General features: G+C 36.9%; 1 protein-coding gene across 1 annotated transcript in view; it reads right to left on the bottom strand.

Annotated features, from left to right (window-relative positions):
* Positions 1 to 4,140: 4,140 nt before the first annotated feature.
* Positions 4,141 to 23,654, bottom strand: part of LOC149164242 (histone acetyltransferase of the MYST family 1-like) — a 168,849-nt gene continuing 149,335 nt past the window's right edge. Inside the window, exons 6-9 of the mRNA XM_089432001.1 lie at positions 7,239 to 7,400; positions 6,434 to 6,527; positions 5,107 to 5,249; positions 4,141 to 5,013 (exon numbers count right to left, since the gene is read on the bottom strand). Coding sequence (XP_089288127.1) covers positions 4,813 to 5,013; positions 5,107 to 5,249; positions 6,434 to 6,527; positions 7,239 to 7,400 — 600 coding nt within the window. The 3' untranslated portion in view covers positions 4,141 to 4,812. The remainder of the gene's footprint in view (positions 5,014 to 5,106; positions 5,250 to 6,433; positions 6,528 to 7,238; positions 7,401 to 23,654) is intronic.

Genomic DNA, 23,654 nt, shown 5'->3' with positions numbered 1-23,654 from the left:
TTGACTCAAATCTGATGACGGTTGTACCTGGAGTCTAATTGTAGCTCTCACTCTCGGTTCAGGCTTTTGGATTTAGCTTTGGCTTTGGTTTTGTCTGTTGTTTCTAGCTTCACTTGTTTTAGAAGTGTAGTAATTCATCATTGATTCTCTATAATGCTTCATACTCAACACTCTCTAACAACACACTACATTCCAATTAAAATCCATTCCCATCTTTGGTGTGTAAATCTCTTTTATTCTTAGACTTGGAGATTGTTTGTCTTAGAAGTCAATGGAAAACAAGTCAAACTTTGGTCTTCGCTTGTTCATTGTTGAATGCATGTCACTCATTCAACAATGAGATTTAAGTAATCAATTTTCCATCACGGAATCAATCATCAAAAAGAAGTGTTATTTCTCTTATGTCTGCTAAGATTCATCACTTCCAAGATGAAACAACATTTTGTTTGTTACAAACAAGTTGATACACAATAAATGTAATGTATATATTATTAATGATATTGAATAACAAATGATGAATTACAATGGAGGTCCCCCTATACAAATACTAGGTGGGTGTTTAATTTACATTAATAGTCCTCTCCCTTAGAATAGGGCACATTCCTAAATCTCCTACTAATTATGTCTGTTACACACATGGTACTTGACCCCCATATGTACCTCCATATGCTAAAATAGGGCCAATGAGCTTGTACATTGGACTACTTGATGATGTGCGTAGACGAACCCAGGACACCACCAAGCTAGCCTTAACACTATTTGATGAGTGTTGCTTGTGCCAAAGCTCATTCCAAAGCCTAGATGATGGTAGGTTATCGTTGAAATACTTGGGAGGGCTTGCAAATCACCCTTGGATGCCAACACTTGCTTATTATGATGCCACATCAATCCTCTTAACCCTGGTAAGGGTGATGTAGGGTGCAATTTGGATGATGTCATTGTTGAGCAGGCACTTCATGGAGATATAACAGTGCACATTGACCTTTTCTTGGAGTGAGGAGCATTTGTGATCCAATTTATCACTTGCTTGATGCACCTTGAGCACTTATAGAGGATGATTGCATGGTGGAGATCCTTATTTCCCACACGTGGGCTGTTTTTGGTATTTATGTTATGTTTTTGAGCTATCTTAAGGTCAACTTGTGACCTTTAATAGAGTTGTTGAATGCTTAAGCAAACCTTTTTTAGGGTTTTTCTTGTAAAATTATGGAAATAAGACATGTTAGACCTCATAAATAGAAGTGGCCTTATTTCACTTTATCATCATCAACATTCGCTCGTCACACTTTCCTCTTTGGGAGTGTGCATTAGTCCTTATTTCTTCTACTTGGCCGAAATGTGATCTTTATGATGTGAATTTCTCTTGAGATGGAATTTTGCTTGAAGATTGTTTCTTATGATTGATTGCGACTCGTGAGAATTTTGTAAGTTTATTGCATATTCTCTATACTTTGCATGTTATATTTGTAAGTTTATTGTTATATTCTCTATACTTTGCATGTTATATTTGTAAGTTTATTGTTATATTCTCTATACTTTGCATGTCCCATTGTTGAAATTGTTAAATTTATCTAGAAATCTTGATCATTTATGATATGTAAATTTATTTTCCTTGAATCCTTTAAGAGAACTCTGAATGTACATCTATCAAATTTGAAACCTTCCCTCACAAGGAAGCCACTAGTGTTTATAAATGGATTCCCTAGTCATCTCACTTGCTTCAACAAAGTCATTCTCATTGAATTTGCACTAGTATACCCCATTTGCCTATTTAGAACAAGGCACTAACCTATGTATCGTTGATCAAACCCTATTTTCTAATCAATTCTCCTCATCTTTTAAATTCTAGATATTTAGGATTAGAGCTAAGATTTATATGAAATATTACTAAAAAGGTGATTTCCTTTAATGTGTCATTGTTCTTTAAATAGAAGTTGCATTATATAATTATCTAAAAGCAAAATCTAACATTTTATTGCATATTAAACCCTATATCTATGGCTAACATCAACATTTTGTCGTTTTATGCATTTTTCAGACATAGAAACTCCATTGAAAACCCTCGATCCTTCGTATCTAATTGAAAGCCTTGATCCTTTGTTGATTTACCATTGTAGTACTTTTTGCTCCAACTGTTATATGACAATGTGCACCCCGTCATTGAAAACTTATAACATCCCTTTAATTTCCATAATTGGTCTATGGATAAAGGGCTTGAACTTCGATGAAAATTATCCAAGCCATCCTAGCTTTGTCGATACCATATACCCATCACTAAACCTCATCCATCACCTTGGGCTATTCTTATTGAATATCTTTTAGGAAAACTTCCCTTGTGCTACTAACACCACTAAATCGTTGGAGAAAGGTTATTGAGGTGACAATGGTAGCCAATCTCTTGTTGCCCTGAGGTCTAGATCCTACTTAATGAGGCTTTGCACTAGATCTTCTCGATTTTATGGCAACAATTCATATACCTCATCAATTATGTGTTAATCATCAAACACAAACCTATTTATCTGGTAGTTTTACAAAAATAAAATGTCCCATTTCATTTTTTCAAATTATCAAATTTCAAATACTTATGGCTAATTTAGTTTGGTGTCAAAAAATGTCATGTACCCATTGAATTGATTTTTGTAAAGGGGACATTATTAAAAAAACCATTAAAAAATGAATCTTAATTAAAAATTGTATTATATCAATACAATATGCCTGTTTTCTTATAAAACTTAAAACTTCTATACATATTAGGTAAAATTCACTAGTTTTGAATGATGTATCACTTTGGAATTTAGTTAAATTTTATTAATATAAACAAAACTCCAATTATTCTCATCACTTTGTGGAATTGTAATACCATGCTTAATAAACTTGTCACAGTTTTATGTCTTCATGATCTCCATGGCACAGAGCCAAACAATTAAGCTTTTAAACATTAAAATATCCTCAAAAATACTTTTTTACAAAGGAAAAAATAACAGAAGTTGAGCCAAGTTGACCTACTTTGTCATCAATCCAACATTTCCCCTTTGAGTTAGTGTATGATTCTTTTGATCATAAATAAAACATCAATGTAGAACCATCATTTTGTTCTCATTGTTTCAAATAAATCCATTACTCTAATTTGAACAAACATGTTTAATTCAAATAAATCCATTGCTCTGATTTGCCCAAAACAAACCTGTTTAGAACTTTATATTAATAAAAATTACAACTAACCCATAAATATAAATATAAACTGATAATTCACCATTCTAAAATGTAAAAAATAATTAATGTGACTTTGCAGTGTCACAAGCTCGCTCCGCTTTTGTTGACACGGTTAATCAAAAAATTATTTACAAATCAGTTTCCTTTTAATTAATTATTGGTTAGCTTTACAACGATAGGTAAAAGGTGTATTACTACATATATCGATTGGCTAACAATGCGCATTATTGATTGTTATCCTACCTCGTTAAATTATTATGCTTAATTCAATGTAACAACAAAAGGAGTTCCAAAACATATAAATTATATATATATATATATTATTGATTGTTATCCTACCTCGTTAAATTATTATGCTTAATTCAATGTAACAACAAAAGGAGTTCCAAAACATATAAATTATATATATATATATATATATATCCAGGGTCGTTGCAAAGAATAATCGGGACTCTCCCCACCCAAGTTCAATTCGTTCCATTCTTAATGGTGACATGATGAATATAATGGCTAGAATATATTATTCCTTATATGAAATATATAAATATTTATCTATAAAAACAGCCATAGTCCCTTTAAGAAGGCCTATATAATTGAGCTTGCCCGTTTTGGAACTCCCTCCCTTTACTATTAGATTGGATTAAGCGCAGTAATTTTATCTGAGGTAGCATAACCATCAATAATGTACATGTTAGCCAAGTGAACAACGAATATATGCCATGTAATAATATCCAATACACACCTTACATTTATAGCATTGCAAAAAATGACCAAGGCTACATGCGGAAAATAGACAGGCTCCAGAGTTCTCCCCTTGTATATTCAACCCAACTTTCAATGCATTTTCTACGACCTCATGCGCTAAATATCGATAATAAATTATATGCAAGTATTATCAAGAACAAACAGATGATTTTATGGAAAGAATTAAAAAACCTAACAAGGCCAATAACGAAGCTCATGAATATCTCCATGGACGTCTATGTTGTCCCATATGTAGTATAAAATTATAAGCTTCAGTTAACCTGTTTTGACCCCTCTAAAATAGACCCCCTCGTCGGAGTGGTTGAGCTTGTCAGACGCTGGAATTTAAAAATTAGAGTAATGCTCACTATAATTCATAGCGGCAGAATTAACAATACATCCGAAATTTTCAACAGAGTTCTCCAACTCTTGAAGAACACTAAAACATTCAAAGCAAAAAATTATTAGTGGTACAGAACACTACTATCTATACCATGCAACATATAATGTGAAAATGTTGGAGGCAACAAAGGTGGATGAATCCCGTCCTTTATAATTCCAGTTGCATCTTTCAGGAAAAAACATTGCCAACATCTATGTACAAGTGGGTCACCGATCACCTAAGTGGCATTAAATCTGGATGATTCCTATTCTCGATAAATTCCAGTTGCTTCTTTCAAAAAATCTAATTTCAAATAAAAACGTCACCACCATCTATGTACAACGTTTACTGATCACCTACCCAGATTCTAGGGGTGCAAAACAAGGAATAATCGATAATATTACAGTGCCCTTCATTTAGAAAAGGGCATATTGAACAGGAAAAAAAAGAACAAGAAAAAAACAGATATTTCATCATTGTTCCTTGTAGGGAGTCCAAATAAGTTTACAAACATCAACTTCCAAACCACCTCGCCCTACAGCTTTTAAGTGTCGGTCCAAAACCTTAGGATCTGCACAGATAGCATGCTGTCCTTTCCGATACTGAATAAGATCTAAGCCTTGTAAAGTGCTGAGCACATCGTCTGCCTTGATAGCTGTCATATCACTAAGTTCCTGCACTTACATTCCAGAAAGAGATATAAAGAATGAAACTTGGATAATATACTCGAGTACAAATAAAGTGGAATCTAAAACAAATTTGCACACCTTGATGGAAATATTGCTCTTGTGTTTTTTCAAAATGTCCAGCAGGACCCTTGTCCAGTAACCTCTGTAGCTTAATAATCCAAGATCAGACAAGGGGCGCTCTGGGGTCCCAACTTTGCCTTCCTTCTTGGACAACTCATATGCTGTTGAAAGCACGAAGATATGATTAGATCTTTAGTTACAAGAGCTGGGTTACAGGCACATAACTGAAAATAAGGTAGCAATTGCAGAAATCATACGATATCTAACTGCAAGAGTCCCTGAACAACAGTGCTTATGAAAAGATGGATATTCAGTAAACCAACAATGGGGGGAATTATTTCACGACTGAACAGCAAGAAAAATTACTATTAACTACCATTTATTTTTCAAGGAACATAGCAAGAGCGTGTCCTGTATCAAGAGAAGGAAAGAATTATGATAGTTGGCAATCTTCGGGTTAAAAGCACTCTCATGTTCGAAAAATTACTATTAACTACCATTTATTTTTCAAGGAACATAGCAAGAGCTTGTCCTGTATCAAGAGAAGGAAAGAATTATGATAGTTGGCAATCTTCGGGTTATAAGCACTCTCATGTTCAGTGACCCAGCTGGATGGGTTAGACTAGGCTCAAACTCCTTGATTAATTTCCACATATAAAACTAAGAGAAAACTTGGATCCTTGTTGGAAAACGAAAAGTGACTGCAAGATGGCTTTACACCAGAAAATCAAATACTCCAATCAGAACGTAAGTTCCTCTTCCACATTTGTGATCAACAAACCATTTTTGGCCACATGTAGCTGATAAATATACCATCTATAGAATTATACTGAGTGTATGAATAACAACTCCTTCAGACCTAGCACTTTGTGCACCACAACAATATGACTATTTGTAGCAAATAATGCTTGACCCTATGCCATTTAATGCTATCCAACTTCACAATCAACCTGTTTGTATTTATTATTAGAAGCCCTTGTTACCCAACCCTGCTAGAAATGCAAAGAAGTTCCTCCTACATATATTTAAGTTTAAGGCTCCAAATCCCAGAAAAGTTAAAAACTGATTCCTGCAAGTCTTGAATTTGTTTCCTACAGTTCATGAAATCTTAGCTCCAATTACACTTCACTTGACCAAATATGTTCTCCTTTGAGTGCCTGGGGCGGAAACTATTATTTTTTAACATATTTTAGATGTTATCTGATGCACCACCATGCATCCCCTCCCCCTATCCCCCACGCCCTGAGATTTCAAAGTTGATGCACCCTTGATACTTAGACTCTCTTACTTCATATTTAGTACACACAAAAAATAATATAATGGAGGAAGGATACATGAAACTTACAAAAGGAAATTAGGAACTTTCCATATCCTTTCCGTTGATATGGAGGAAGCGTAAGTATACATGCCAAATTATATGACTCCTCGGAATGCTTCTCCTGCACGACAAACATGTAAGAGGAAAGTTAACCATTGAATTTGATAAAATGTTATGTTCGAAATGAAAATGAACAGAGAAGAATATTATAAGAAAGGCCCCGGCAGAAAATAACAATGTTCAACTAAAGATCAAAAAGAATTGCACTTTTGCATTAGTGATAAGTTGATAACCAAGCTTAAGAGTTAGTTATAACCAACATAATGGCTTAACTATTACCAAGATAGGCCAAAAAGTTGGTTCCCGACCAAGCTGAAGCTTAATAGATGATAGTGCTCAAAATATTATGATCACGGATGCATAATGAACAAGTATTGCAATTGTAAACAGGTGCAAAAACTCCTATCAAGTGCAAGTGCCAAGAAAAAATATAACAAAGTTCAATTGCAAAACAATATATGAGATGCTATTGTCTTTTTCCTTATTTGCTTTCAATTACACAAAAGTCAAAAATGCTGATCAAGATGGAAAGAGAGATTCAGCACGTAGCACAGAAAAGGGCTAAATTACTTGAAACATCATTTTAAGCCAGAAGTTTCAATCTTTATAAGTAACAGTCTAACAGACAAAAAAACCCATCTTTCATTTCTGCAAGGATGTTCTCATAGTACATATTTATGAATTTTCACTAGCATTATATCCAAGGTATTTAGAATCCAGTTTAAAAGCAGTAACAAAAACCACAAAAAATGTAATAAAACCTTCTGCTTACCTTTGAAAAATATCCAACCATGTGACATCCCCGCTCATCACATTCACAAAGAATATAAAATAGGAACAAATCCACATCGTAGTAAAGTGTCTTGTGGTCTAAGAACAACTTGGCCAAATAGCAGAGATTCTGTGCATACACTTTGTTCTTCTTTCCATCGACCTGTTAACACATTACATTATCAAATTTTCGAATACTATATGCTGGGAACAATAGCCGTATCGAAAACTAGAGAAAGCATAAGATAACATGAAAACAAAAATGATTAAAAGAAAGAAACCTAATGACAGAATACAACACAAGATCCAACCACAGAACAGGTGAAAATGATCAAACAATGTCACAGAAAACACACCCTACCCCCTTGTACCAGTTGTGTTTCCATATCAAAATGGTGAAATGTGTTTCAGACTGTACAAAACTTGTTTGCCACACATGAAACACATTTCACATGGCCTGAAACGTGTCTTAAGCAGTGTTGTGAAAATCGCGATTTTTATACGAAAAAATCGCCGGTATTTTTTTTTGCCAATTTTTACTGAAAAAAATCGCGATAGAAACTTAAAAAATCACCGGGGGTCGTGACAGCATAGTTTTATAACGTTTTTTTGGGTTTTTCATGCAATTTTTTTTGAAAAAAACAAATAATTTTTGAGTGGGGCAGCTTAATGATCAAGTCTAGGCCCTAGTATGGATATGTTATTCATGGTAATGTTAAATTCTTAAAGTAAAAGTGACATTCTCCTTAATCTTCATTTATGAAGATTAAGGAGAATGTCACTTTTACTTAAATTTTTAACATTACCATGAAATGACTCAGGATGTTTGAGAGTGGTTCCAACCTCATTGGATTTCATATGGAGAAAGTAGAATTTTAGATTTCATTTAAAATCCAACAGACTTATCAGTTTTTCAAGATTTCAGGATTGGGAGATTGTAATGTTTCCAGGTGACACCACCTGCCCGAGCTACCCTTGCCACCAGTAGAGGACGTGGTCTACCTCCTATAGCTCCTACTTCTAGTTCTTCAGCTTCTAGAGCACATCAGACTCCACTGCCATCTCCACCAGCACAGGTACCAGCATTTACATCTAAAGGGAAAGGGAAAGTTGTGCAATTTTCTCGCAAGAGGGCAGAGGATTAGACTTTCATTTTATTGTATATGACATTATGACATGATGAGATACATTATCATACTTTTTGTTGATATTTTGAGGCTGAGTTGGGACTCAGAAGTCAGGACTTACTATTCGGGACATGATTCAATGTTATGTGTGATTTTAGTGCTAGAAATGATATTAAACATCTTATATATTAGTTTTTTTATCATATTTATGTGTCAATGTATTTATTTTATGTTGTAGATGGTTTGGATATTAAAAAAATTGAAAAAAAATGAATATTTTTGTACCAAACGATTTTTTCCCGATTTTTTCCGATTTGTTCCCCGCGCCGATTTAATCCCGATCGCAATTTTCACAACATTGGTTTTAAGTGTGTTGCAATGTCTATACAACATTTCCAAATAAGAAATTGTCTAATTTTGCCTTAATTCCGTTCTATGGCCCACAATATTAGTTTTAATGCCTAATTAGAGGTTAATTATGAACTAATGAGACTTGTAAAAGCATCTAAACAAGAAATGTTTCTTTAAAAAGGGTTTCACTCTCATTTTGCACTAAAAATGCTGGCAATTAATGGTAATGTTAAATTCTTCAAGTAAAAGTTTAAACCAATGTTGCAGTAATCATTATCGAGATATTATCAGCCAGGGGAAAAAATCGTAAAATACAAAAATATTCATTTTTTCCAATTTTTTTAATATCTAAAGCATCTACAACATAAAATTAATACATTGACACACAAATATAATAAAAGAACTAATATATAAAATGTGTAATATCATTGCTAGTGCTACATCACACATAGTAGTGAATCATGCCCTGAATAGTAAGTCCCAACACCTGAGTCCCAACTCAACCTCAAAATATCAACAAAAAATATAATAATGTATCTCATGAATCATATCATGAGTCATCTTTAAAAAGGGTTTCACTCTCATTTTGCACTAAAAATGTTGGCAATTAATGGTAATGTTAAATTCTTCAAGTAAAAGTTTAAACCAATGTTGCAGTAATCATTATCGAGATATTATCGGCAAGGGGAAAAAATCGTAAAATACAAAAATATTCATTTTTTCCAATTTTTTTAATATCTAAAGCATCTACAACATAAAATAAATACATTGACACATAAATATAATAAAAGAACTAATATATAATATGTGTAATATCATTTCTAGTGCTACATCACACGTAGTAGTGAATCATGCCCTGAATAGTAAGTCCCAACTCCTCAGTCCCAACTCAACCTCAAAATATCAACAAAAAATATAATAATGTATCTCATGAGTCATATCATGAGTCATAATATATATACAATGAAATGAAAAAGTCTAATACTATTGATTTCCTCTGCCCCTCTTGTGAGAAAATGCAATAGCTTTCATTTTCCCTCTAGATGTAGATGCCGGTGGAGTTGGCAGTGGACTCTGTTGTGCTTTAGAAGCTGAAAAACTAGGAGCTCTAGAAGGCAGACCACGTCTTCTACTGATGGAAGGGGTAGCCCGGGTAGGTGGTGTCACCTCCTCCTCCTGTTGCTTTGCCTCCTCGTCCTCCTCCACTACCTCCTGCTCTAACTAATCATCGGCAGACTCCATGAGAGGCCTCCCGGCCTCAACCCTCCATGCAGCAGTGGTGTCAATCCCATCCAATGAGATGGCCTCCATATCAGGTATCCTCTCAAGTTGCCTCACCCACAATCGAAGATTGTAGTAGACGTAAACCATGTCATTAAGTCGTTGGGACTCCAACTTGTACAAAGATCATGAAATAATAATTAAAAAAAATATATTGTTTAATGAATTCAAAAAATTATTTGGAAATTTGCAATATTTTAAGTTTTAAGTTTAACCTGTTGCGCTTCTTGTTGTGTATTTTTTCAAATACACTCCAGTTGCGCTCGCATCCTGAGGAGCTACATGTTTGGCTGAGGATTCGAATGGCAAGCTTTTGCAGAAGGTGTACCCTGGCACCATACATTCTCCATCATGCATCTACAACAAAATTATAAATAAAATTTTAAATAAACAAAAAAAAAATGAAATTTGAAAGTTGAAGCAAAGTATGACGTTATGAACTTGAAGAAAATGAAATTTGAAACAAACTAAAAAATACCTGTCATTTTAGTCATCCTATCAGTGACAGTCATGTCAAAGCCAAATGTGCCACCTGCCATCCTGTATGTCTCAATTTCTTTGGAGATTTCTATACGTTTTGCTGGAGATCGCACAATCCTCTGAACACAGGTTAAGAATCCATCCATGATCTTAGCATCAAATACGAACCCACATGGGTAAGAAAATGTGGGGTTCAGGTAGATCCCTGCAGCATGAATGGGATGATGGAGTGTGTTGTTCCATCGTTCATCAATCACTTCCCATAGGAGGAGTTGTCTCTGAAACCCCTCATCTCCCTTATCATCATAGTAGACCCAAATGGATTCTTTGGCCCTGTCCACAGCCTCATACAGATAGCCCATTGCGGGCTTCTCACCATCAACTAATTGAAGAACCTTTACCAAAGGTTCAGTGACTGTGCACACTTCCTGCACTCCGGCCCAGAAGTCTTCCTAGTATGAAACTAATCTGCATATGGCCTCTCCCTCTGGTTTGCGGCTCATTGTCAAAACATGCCACTCCTCTAAAAGAAACATTCCATGCCACTCCTCTAAAAGAAACATTCTCTTCACATCCCACATAGAATTCAAGAGAGATTGGCGAGATATAAAATTGGTGGCAAACCGTGTAATGGTGGGGCGCACCAACTCCTTGTTGTTGGTGAATTTTCCATCAAGCTAAGCACAGATGTATGATTATATATGAATTTTGTAATGTTTTTTGATGACTCAACAATATCTTTAACAAAAGAAATTTTCCCTATGTCCTCCAACATCAAATCAATACAATGTGTCCAAGATAAAGTAGAATGCCTCTCCATAAGCATCCTACCAGCAACAACATAATTTGCAGCATTGTCCATTATGACTTGGACAACATGTTCTACACCCACCTCCAAAATAAACACATCCAGCGAATCACATAAAGTTTTTGCATCTTTAATATGTGAAGATGCATCAACAAATTTCATAAACATTGTCCCCTTGGGACAACTAATCAAGAAGTTTATAAGGGTTCTCCCCTTTTGGTTGGTCCAACCATCTGACATCACAGTGCATCTTGTTTATGCCCATGATGCCCTAAACTCCTCCAATATTTTGGTGCAGTCAACCTTTTCATTTTGAAGAATCCGGCCTCTAAAGTCATCATAAGAATGGATTTTGTACCCTGGGCCAACAGTGGCAATAGCATCAACAACAGGCTGGAAAAATGGATTATTCCTTGCAACGCTGAAAGGAATATCACTGCAAAGGAAAAATTTGGCAAACTACTTGTCAGCTTGTTCTTTCTCAGTTTTTTTAAGCATTGAAGTGATAGATAGTTGTGAACCATACGTGGTTCTAGGAACAAAAAATGATGAGGCAGCTACCGGGTTAGTTGTAGATATTGATGTTGAAGTAGAACCAGTGCCACTTCCTTGTTCACCTGAGCCTAACACAATTTTTGTTAGTTGTTTCTTCATTTTTGTTTTGGCCTCTCTATTGTGCTCTAAATTTTCCAATGATCTCATGGTTTTTCGAATGATTTCCGGATTTGTATTTTTGCAAGGCCCTACATCAAATCTAGGGATTTGTGCAAGGTGATACTTCAATCTATAAACCCCCCCGACATATGTTGCCCACACAACTTGCAAGACAAGTTTATTCTATCAAACCCTCCATCAGGTTCACCAAATTCCCACAGAGGGTCCAATTTCCTTGGCATGTTTGTAACTTGGTTGAACTCTTGACTCTTGAGTTTTAAATTTGTAAGATGAAGTTTGAACTTTGAAGTTGAATGGTGAACCTATGGCAAAATAAGGATTGCAAGTTACAAAAATTAAAAAAAATTACATAAATGAGTAACATGACAAAATGCATGGAATTTTTGACAATTTAACAAACAAAAACCCCATCAAATCAATTCAAAAATATTTGATAAACAATGGGTTATCCAGATTCCAAACCCAACCAAAAACATAAAAAAAAAACCAAAACAAAGTTACAAAACACATAAATTTGGTGCCCATACCGGTTTGCTGGAGAAAATTCCTCTCCTCCTTAGCTCTCAATCCATTTTTCTCCTCCAATCAACTCCCAATCGACCAAGGTTTTTCTCCTAGGTCACTCCCAAACCACGTCGTTGCCGCTGTCTGTCCAAATGAATTTTAAAAAATCATTTTTTGGTCTTATAAACCCGTTGTCCGTCGGCCCAGCGATAACTACACATCGAATCGCGATTTTTTTGTTTTTATCGTGATTATTTCAAAAAAACCGTTCAAAAATCAGGAGATAAAAACGGGGAAAACTTAAAATCGCGATTTTATCGCAATTTTCGCATCACTGGTTTAAACATTGAACGCTTAAATTTTTAACATTGACATTAATTGTTTGAGAGTGGTTCCAACCTAACCCAACTTCATATGGAGAAAGTAGAATTTCACATCCCATTCAAAACCTACCAATCTAGACAGTTCTCAGGATTTAGGATTGGTAGGATTGCAGCATTTTCATTGGATTCTATCACATATGAGGGTACAAGATTGGCATTTAATAAAGAGCAATGTTATCAGAATTAAACCTGTCATTGAACAGATCAAGTCCAAAACCAGGAACTGGACCAGAACTAGAAAAAAACCAAACCAAAAAACTGGTCTACCAAAAAGTTATGTAAAATATTCAAATTTAAAAGAAAAGCATATACAGTGCCGCTCAATTGGTGATCATAGTGATACGAAGTATTGTGTAAACTAAGAGATCCTAGGTTCAAATCCCCTGAAGTAGCCCAGTCTACAAAGAAGAGGACAGGTCGTAGGCCCTAGAGGTATAGTAGTAGCGGCCAAAATAGACCCCATGTCCCGCGAGTATGAGATTAACCCAGTTGCCAATTCCTCTAGTTACAATATAATAAATAAAATAAAATAAAATAAACATATATATTCATATGAATCCAAACCATTTATACACATATGCAAAATTTCTCATCTATATAGAAAGTAAAAATGCATTTAACCAAAATAGCACTTAGTGCAATACATCTTTGAATAAAAAATGCATCAACAAAGAGGCTCTAGATGGCCTCAAAAGTCCAAAAACAATCATGCTACAACAAATACCTACATATCATCAAAATCATTGCCTCTATTGGGATCCTCACCATCAATATCACCCTCTAAGAATTAATGTAAGATAGAAAAAGTTTAACATGTCAAATCAAGATTTTGTTTTAGTGATAGGTACATTTTTTCTAGGGTCATAACAAAGGAATTTAGCAATCAAAGCCACCAACATCAAGTTACACAGAGGGTTTGGTGCTCTTGATTAAATGACAATTCCATACCCTCATGCATGACAAAATCTAATCGAAACGTTGCAATCCCCGAACCCTGAAAAATTTAAAGTTTGTTGGATTTTGAGTGGGACCGAAAATTCTACTTTCTCCATATGACATCCAATGAGGTTGGAACCACTCTCAAACACCCTGGAACAACTAAATGTGATGTAAAAAAATCAAGTAGAAAGATGAATTGATTTATCTTTCATGGCCATATGGAACCAGCCAATTTCATACAATTGCGATCAAGGACGCACGAGATACAAATTTAGAAAAAGAATAATAATAATAATTTATGAGTGGAGAAGCCTAATCGTCAACCCTAGAAAATCATTTTCATTATTTTTCTTTAACAAAATAACATTACCATTAATTACATATCATTAATAAGGCCTTAGGGTTGGATATTAGGCTGCCCTACTCAAAAATTATTGTTTAAAAAAATGTGTTCCAAGAGTCCCTCTTCGCAATGTACGAAACTAGTTGGTTCTATAGGGTCCTAGAGTTGAATAGTAGGCTACCTCACTTATAAATTATTGTTTCTTTTTTGAATTTATGTTATGAGGGTCCTTAGTTGCATTGTACGGAATTAGTTGGTCCCATATAGAAGTGCCAGTTTGGTGAAAAAAAAAATCCAATTCAATATCAAGCCAGCCTTTTCCAATTATGCATTGTACGGAATTAGTTGGTCCCATACAGAAATGGCAGTTTGATGAAAAAAAAATCCAATTTAGTATCAAGCCAGCGTTTTCCAATTATGTGCCAACAATCAGATTGGTTAGCACCTAAAAACGGCCAAATTGACCAATTCAACTAGTTTCGGTCTAGTTTTGACAACACTCATCAAGAGCATTGAACCCTTTACATACTTCAATGTTGGTTGTATTGATTTTTGAGCTCCTCTATCATGGCCTTGGTAAAAAAGTGCCCTTCACTCAAACTAAAATCATTGATTAGGAATGTTAAGCTTTTTCTACCATATTTAAAGCTTCGATTAGGCAGTTTCATCAAAATTGGGTGGTGTTGATTGATGTCCCTAGAGAATCAAGGTAAAGGTAAAGGGTGATACTAATGATGAGGATCCCAATATAAGAAAAGGTGGAATGATTGTCATTTAAATGTTCTTGGCACTTGTTGATTTATTCTAATGCTTTCTTTCAGAGTTCCACTATAATGAGCATATTTTGTTTCCCCGTTTCCAAACATTGGGGGAGTCGCATTTTTGGTGTTTCCATTTTGGAGCATATTTGTTTCCCCATATCATGCAACTTAGTGATCAAGAATATCAGCTCAGAAGACCTTTGAACAGAGGGATAAAGTTGCAATGAGGAGGGAAAATAATGGTGGTGGTGATTGATATCCATACAGGATCAAGGTAGAGGTAAAGTGTGATACTAATGATGAGGATCCCAATATAAGTGATGGTGGAACATTGTTGATCATTTATGTTTGTCATTTATGTTCTTGTTGATTTATTCATAATGCTTTCCTTCAAAGTTTCAATATAACATGTTTTTTATATTGAGCCCTAACCCTCAATCTCCAAAGTGATGGATGGCTAGGATTAAATCATAATTGACTAAAATCAACGATGGAGGTTAGATCTAATTCTCAACAAATTAAATTAATTTTTCATTAGAAACCTTTGCTTAATAGCCAACATTGATTAATTAATTAATTTTGCCCTTTTCCTAAGTTAAACTTGGGAAAGAAATCATAAAAATCACTTACTCAACATGAGAAAGTACCTAAAGAGGCTTTTGGAGTCTAGACATCATGTCATGCTTGACACCTAGCCTATGCAAAAGCACCTATTCGAGCTATCAACATTAACACTCTTCCCTAGCGAGGAAGGTATTATGCACCAGCCCCAGCTTATCCCTGCAGAAGACAAGCTTTTGCTTCACTAGAGGCTTGGTGAGAAAATCTGCAAGATGCTCATCTGTGGAGATATATTGAAGCTTCACAACTCCCCTTTGGACCTTGTCTCTGATGAAGTGGTACATGATCTCAATATGCTTGGACTTGTCATGAAACACCAGATTCTCCGACATTTTGATGCAACTTTGATTATCACAGTGAATCATAGTGGGATCAAACTCGAAACCAAATAAGAATATGAGCATCTTGTGAAGCCATATAGCCTCACATCTTGTCAGACTTGTTGCCATTTACTTGGCCTCTGCTAAATTGAGCACCATTGAACTCTATTCCCTCCTAAACCATGAAATCATTGTTGATCTCAAATTGAAGCAGCACCCTGAGGTGGTTTTCTTGTCCATTACACTCCCAGCCTAATCTAAGTATGTATAGCCCTGCAACGACACTCCACCACTCTTGAAATATCTCAACCCATACTCCATTTTACCTCGCAAGTACCTGAGCACATGCTTCACTTCCACCCAATGCACCCTCCTTAGCTCCACCATAAATTGGCTCCAGGTAATCAGAGCAAAGCATATATTTGGCCTAGCACTGACCAAATACATCAAGGAACCTATTAGTTGCCTATACAATGTGTGATCCACCAACTCTAACTCTGAAGCATTTAGCTTCCTCAAACTGGTGATCATAAGCTTGCAATCCACCATCCCAAATCTCCTCAAGACATCAACTGCATATTTTCCCTATCAAAGGAAAATCTCACTTGTTTGTTGCCACACCTCCAACCCAAAATGTAGTGCATCATCTCAATGTCCTTCATCTCGAACTCTAAAGCAAGATCTTTCTTACACATCTATATGTGCTTCTCTAGCCCTATGAGAAACAGATCATTAACATACAACACCAAGATGAGTGGATCATCTCTTGCAAGTGTGTAACACAAGTTGTGACCCACCTCACTCTTGGTGAAGCCCATGCCTAGTAGATGTTAGATTTTGGTGGTTGGGTAGCATCGGACATGTGTTCTAGTCTCGACATTGGTCAAAGAGGCTTAGAAACACTAGAGCTCCAAAATCCAGCTAAAAGTTTCAGGAGAAAACACCTAGAGTTGCCTCAATTAAGGCAATTCAGATGAGTGGATCATCTCTTGCAAGTGTGTAATACAAGTTGTGATCCACCTCACTCATGGTGAAGCCCATTCCTAGTAGATGTTGGTTTTTTATGGTTGGGTAGCATCGGACAAGTGTTCTAGTCTCAACTTTGGTCAATGCTAGGCCAAATATATGCTTTGCTCCAGAATCTAGAAAAAGTTTCAGGAGAAAACACCTAGAGTTGTCTCAATTAAGTTAATTAGTCAATAACCATGTTACTTGGGAGCGGGAGCAAAAACGGGAGCGGGAGCGACCATTTTCAGAAGCTCCCGGTTTGGGAGCGAATTCGAGAGCGATTTTTTAAATATATATATATATATATATATATATATTATATTTTTTAATTTTTGATACATATATGTCAACAAAAACATGTAGAATGATGAATTAGACAGAAAAAACATAAAAAAACATAGATTGATCATTGAACCATATCACATCAATCATCTAGAAATTATAATCGTCATCAACCATGTCCACAAGTTAGTAGAATACATATTACAACTGCAACATATTGAGTCTTAGACTCTTATAAATCATGATTCATCAAATTCAATCTTAAAGTTTCAACTTCAAGCTTTCAGAATTGAAAATTTCAAAATTCAATAACATTTATCATCATTGATCACCAAAGTTGTACTTGTAAGCTAAGTTTAACCATTACAAGAAGTAATATCGAAGATAATTCTAAGTCCTAACTTCTAACTGTTAACATGATATGAAATGTTAAAAATTTATAAAATGAAACATGAATAATGAGATGAAATGAAATAACTTTAGTCTTTCACAAAGCATCATATTCATAATTCACAATCATTACCAATGAGTTATAATTTCCAAGGCCCAACTTCAAACTTCAAATTTTCATTGTCACAGTGATATAATGTTTACAAAAAATATCATTATGAGATGAAAGAGTCAAGAGTCAAGGACTCAAAACTCAACAGTTATGAAAACTAAAGTCTAATAGAAACTAAAAAAGACAAGTAAACTGTAAATCTACATGTGGCCCTTGCCACGAGAGTCTCCAGGAGTATAAGCAGGTCGTGGTGGTCTTCTAGGAGTCTCCCGCACAGATCGACGACCAGAACTAGAACCTCCACGCGAGGGTGTAGATGGAGGTGGCGACAACAAAGGAACAAGACTCGGACCTCGAGCACTGCTACTGGATGGTGGAGGTGGAGGTGGAGGTGGCATGGCTGTTGCAGCTGCTTCATTTTCATCCCTTACAAGTTTCTCTTCTAGTTCTTCAATATGTACAATGCCATCCTCCAAATTGTCATCCTCTGGGTGATTGTCCCAAATTTTATATGTGGGATCCTCATTAGCTCGATCACAGTAATCACTCAACAACCTCAAGTTGTAGTGCACATAAACCAAGCTTTCTGCTCGGTTTTCATTGAGTCTGTTTCTTTTCACATTATGTATATAGCTGTAGGTGCTCCAACACCTCTCTGCAGAAGAAGAATTTACAACCTGTGAAAGAACTTTTTTTGCCAATTTTGGCAAAAGCCCGTGGCTGCCATATGTTTCCCACCATGTGAGAGATTCAAATTTATCTTTGTCGTCCATTGCATGGAAGTTACCATACAAACCAGTGCCACTGAAGTATCTGCCTATTTCAAGGCGCACAACTGCACATTCCTCCCTGTCAGGTACCAACTTTTCTAATGCTTCCAAATATCCTTTAGTTACCTCTGGATCTAAATGGGGTTTGGTCCTAACCCCACCCCCTGCTGCAGGTTGGCCCAACCAAGATGTAGAGTAGTATTTTGGCGTAAGGATATACGCCAAGCAATGTAGTGGAAGGTTAAGCCTATTCCACCGTTCACACACACAATCATGAATCAGTTTGTACAAGTTGGGATCTCTATTATGAACAATGTCTTTTATTCCCCCAAACATGGTATCCATTTGCTCATACACCTCGCCAATCACTGGTTTGTCTGTATCTGCAAACCAAATCATGTGATAAATTGGCTTGGTGAAATCCAATACCTGCCTCACACTTGTCCAAAACTGCCCATCAAGAGCGGCCTCCTCCACCATTTCAAAACCTGCCATGTCAGCTACATTTGTAGCCCTTTCCTTTAACACCTGCCAATGTGGACTTGATACCATGCTAGCTAATGCCTCTCTTACCTTCAAAAGGCGCCTGCAGGTGAGGTAATAGCTACCAAATCTAGTCCTCGCAATCTTCAGCAACTCCAATCTCGAGTGACTGTGGAAAAGGCCATGGGTATTGCTATGATTTGTAATAAATTTTATCATTTGTTTGCTTTTCTTTTACAAATTACCAATCCATTGGTATTGTTCATTTTTGTTTTTGACAATATCATGCAACAGAAGGTTCAATGTGTGAACCAAACATCCAGACCAAAATATGTTGGGGTATTTATCCTCAATAATTGCTCCCGCTGCCTTACAATTAGGAGCATTATCAATGATGACTTGGATGACATTGTATGGGCCAATACGCTCAATTGTTTCAAGTAATGCTTCTGCAATGTTGATGGCGGTCTTGAACTTGTCTGAGTAATCATGTGCAGCTAGAAAGATGGGACCACTAACAGACACAACAAGAACACTTATCAATGGCTTGCCTTTTACATTTGTCCATCCATCAGATACAATGGACACCCCATGGTTAGTCCAAGAACTTGTCATTTTATTCAAAGAATGTGATATTTTTGCTTTTTCATGATCAAGGCCACGATTCTTGCCTTGTCATACCCAGGGCTCTTGTATCCTTTAGGGGCATCATTTATGGCAGAAACCATTTCGTGCCAATAAGGTGAGCGTAGAACATTGAATGGTATCCCACATGCATAGAAAAACCTGTAAACTTTTGAATCCACATCATTCCTACACCCCTCATCAAGGAAATCTGATATGGTTCTACGCCTTAAAGATGATGACCCTGTGCCTCCATGTCCATATCCACTGCCTTGGGAGGATGCTGAAGGAGTTCTTTGTGATTGTGAGCTTGGTTCAAAGAAACCCCTTGATTTTTTTGTTCTGTATTGGGCTTCCTCCTCTTCCCTTATGTATTTGGCTCTATCTGCTGTTGACACCGCTGTACAAGTTTTGATTCCTATTTGTTTCTCTCCATCCCATGGCCTTTTCCCGTAGAGGTGTCTTCTAGCACGGGTGTATGAACCTGTGTAATCAGTGTTGCAATGGGGGCAATGAAATTTAGTGGTTCCACCCCCTCTCCCTGTTTCAGCCCTGTGAACATATTTCCAGAATGGAGTTTGGTCTTGTTTAGTTTTTTGAGGGTCATGTTCACCCTCCTCCAGCTCCTCCTCACTGGGGTTTTCACCCATTTGACTTTCTCCGGCTTCTTCATCCCCCTCTTCAGTTTGGGGCCCCCTTCGTTTCCTACTCTCCAGCACCATAATAACCATAAAAGGGACCAGGAAGAGGAAAATACCAATAAATATAGCCAGGGCCATGGTGTTTGATGTTTGTAGGGTTTTGATTCTTGAATCTGCAAATTAATTTAATTTATTGGGATTAATTAATTTAATTTAAATACATGATCTTTAAACTCAAACAGCTAAATTAAATTAACTAAATTAACTACCTAACCAGCTAAACTAACTAAATTACTAAGTTACTTACCTCTGCAGGCTTGCTCCTCGCTCCTTTGCTCTTGCTCCAGCTCCAAACTCAAGCTCAATGAAGTTAGAATGAATTTTTTTTGGCCCATTGGGCTTATAAAACCAAAAAAAAGTCTTCTTTTTTTTTTTTTTTTTTTTTTTTTTTTTTTTTTTTTTTTTTTTTTTCGGGTCCGGCGGATTTTTTTTTTTTTTCCGCCGAACCGCTCCCGGCCCGGCTCGAATCGCTCCCGGAGCGATTTTTAATGTCCGGGAGCAATCAGGGAGCGATCGCTCCCGGGCACTAAAAATCGCTCCGGGAGCGCCGGAGCGATCGCTCCCTATGTCGCTCCCTAACAGACCAGGGAGCGCAAATATTTTTAAGGGAGCGCGCTCCTGAAAATCACTCCCATTCGGGAGCGATTTTGGGAGCGCACTCCCGAGCCGCTCCCGCCCGGAGCGCGATTCGGGAGCGGGTTCGAGGGGGGGGCGCTCCCCCGCAACATGGGTCAATAATTAAATATTTCCTAAGTCTAATTAGGAAAAGTGATTAATTAACAGGAATTAATTGAAAAAGGTGATATTTCTCTAGAAACTCACATGGAACGACTTAGAGATGATCTTAGTCGCTGATGAGGATTTAATCATGGTCGTTGATGAGCTAACAACAAATTATAAATAGGAGGTCGATGGGGTTGGAGCAACACACGTAGGAAGAGTGATTTTCCTTGGCATATCAATTTTCTAGAGAGTAGCATTCAGTGGGAAGAATTCGAGCCACAAGGAAGTAGGAGCAAGAGGGAGTTCAGTAGCAGATTTCCAGAGGAGGATTCCAAATCCAAAAGAGTCAATTGAGAGAGGGACAAGTTTTCCTCAGGAAGCTACGCAAGGCCTGCACAGGGGGCTTCTGAGGAGAGCTCGATTCAACCAGAGGACGAGTCGATTCAGTTTCTAGGGGGCGAGATAAATTCCAAGAGGCCAAGCGAGTCACTTCCAAGGGCAGAGATAGGCAGAGCTACAGGATTCAGCATGTTTCAGAAGCACTGCGAATTAGACTGCACAGAAACTCACGTAGGTGCAGTTTGTGTGGCCCAGATCAGCCAGATTTCAGAGCAAAATCAGTTGTGGTGCTGAGTTATTGGCCTCATAGATATTTTGCCAAAATTTCACTCAAATTGGATTTGTTAAATTAAGAATCCAAATTGTACTCAGAATTTTTGCTGTTGCATAATAATAAAACCCTCATCTGTTGCATTGGTTTTCCCGCATTGGGTTTTTCCGGGGACATTTGTCCAAAAATAACTATCATATTTTTATGTGTGCGCTATATACTTCTCAGTTCCAGCATTTTATTTTCCACAACTTTTTTATTTTGAAGAAATTGTTAGTGATTAATTCGTTATTTTGTCGTAAACAAAATGAACTGCAGAACTTAATCAGTTACAAGAATTAATTCTAGTTGTTGCATTTCAAGGAAAATTTCACATGGTATCAGAGCAAGTTTGACAGATCAGAGACGAAGAAGGAGAAATTTGAAGTTCACAGGGAGCAGCAACACAATTTCCTTAGATTTGCGCAGAGCCAGCCAAGCAGTTCAAATTGTTGGCCAGAGGGTTCGATTTTCTAGTGCAGGTCACAGAAAAATTCACAAAGCCCAGTAGCAGTTCCAGTACGCAATGGTGAAGTCAGGAAGCTGTTTCGGTGAAGCAGATCAGTTGATTAGCATTAGTTTTGCAATAGCACAATCAGGGTCAGGTGGAAGAGAAATTGCACACTGAGGAATTTTGTTCTCAAAGGGTTTCCAATTTCAATCTTTAAGGAAATTCGAAATTTCCAGTTGCAAAGGCAGAACCAGCAGGCAGGACTGTGCATTCTAGAAAGGAGTGTGATTTGAAGAGTAGGTAGCTAAGAAGGAGAAGAGGAGATTCTAGTTTATTTGTCAGTTGTGAGTTTTCCAAAAAATGGCCTCAGCAAGACTTTGAGATCACGATAGGCTAGATGGAGCCTTGAATTATTGAATCTGGAAAGCTAGGATGTCTTCCCTACTAGATGAGCATGGTCTGAGGACGTATGCAGAGAGAGTTGTTGTAATATCGATAGACCCGCGGCAGCTAGAGAACTAAAATAAGCATATGGCCAAGGCGAAGCGATTGATTCTCGATGGAGTTCGAGATCATGTAGTCTTGAGATTTGTGCAGAGCCAGCCAGGCAATTCAAATTGTCGGGTATAAGGTTCGATTTTCTAATGCAGGTGGCAGGAAAATTCGCAGAGCCCAGGAGTAGTGCCAGCAGACAATGGTGAAGTCGGGATGCAGATTAGGTGAAGCAGATCAGTTGATTAGCAGTAGTTTTGCAGTAGCAAAATCAGGGTCTAGTGGAAGAGAAATTGCGCACACTAAGGAATTTTTTTCTCAAAGGGTTTCCAATTTCAATCTTGAAGAAAATCCAAAATTTCCAGTTGCAGAGGCAGAACCAGCAAGCACGACTGCGCATTCTAGAAAGGAGTGTGATTTGCAGAGCAGGTAGCTAAGCATGAGAAGAGGAGATTCTTGTTTATTTGTGAGTTGCGAGTTTTTCCAGAAAATGACCTCAACAAGACTTTGAGATCAGGATATGCTAGATAGAGCCTCGAATTATTGAATCTGGAAAGCTAAGATGTCTTTCCTACTAGATGAGCATGGTCTGAGGACATATGCAAAGAGAGTAGTATCGATAGACCTGCAACAACTAGAGAACTACAATAAGGAGATGGCCAAGGCAAAGCGATTGATTCTCGATGGAGTTCGAGATCATGTAGTTTGACATATTGCAGTCAAGAATACGACCAAAGAAATGTGGGATGCTCTCATAACACTATACCAGAATCCTTCCGAGAATCGAAAGATGGTCCAGAATAAGTTGAGGATTGTTGAACACACATTTTGTCAAAGTTCCAAGGAAGCGAAAGTACCAATTTTTTTTCTACAGAATCATATCATCTATCAACAATTCATGTCACTGTAAACCCATTCTGTAGGTTATGTAATGTAAATGATGCTAGTTACATATGTAACAACCTAGGTAACCCTATTATTTTGGGGAAAGTTTCATCCTAGGAGGTTTTTCACCTCACTGATTCATTTGTGTTTCTAAACACGGATGGTCTGCAGGGTTTTTCCCTCCAGCCTCACCCCAAAGCTAGGGTAGAATTCTTCATCAAAGTCTTAGGTGAGTCCTAGTGTTTTCGTCGAGT

Source organism: Pinus tabuliformis, chromosome 5_1 (genome assembly GCF_031772625.1).
Source record: "Pinus tabuliformis cultivar Carrire ecotype Pingquan chromosome 5_1, CPIR1, whole genome shotgun sequence".
In the NCBI taxonomy this organism is placed as follows: Eukaryota; Viridiplantae; Streptophyta; class Pinopsida; order Pinales; family Pinaceae; genus Pinus; species Pinus tabuliformis.
The sequence above is the reverse complement of the archived record's forward strand: the minus strand, read 5'-3'. Positions and strand labels throughout refer to the sequence as shown.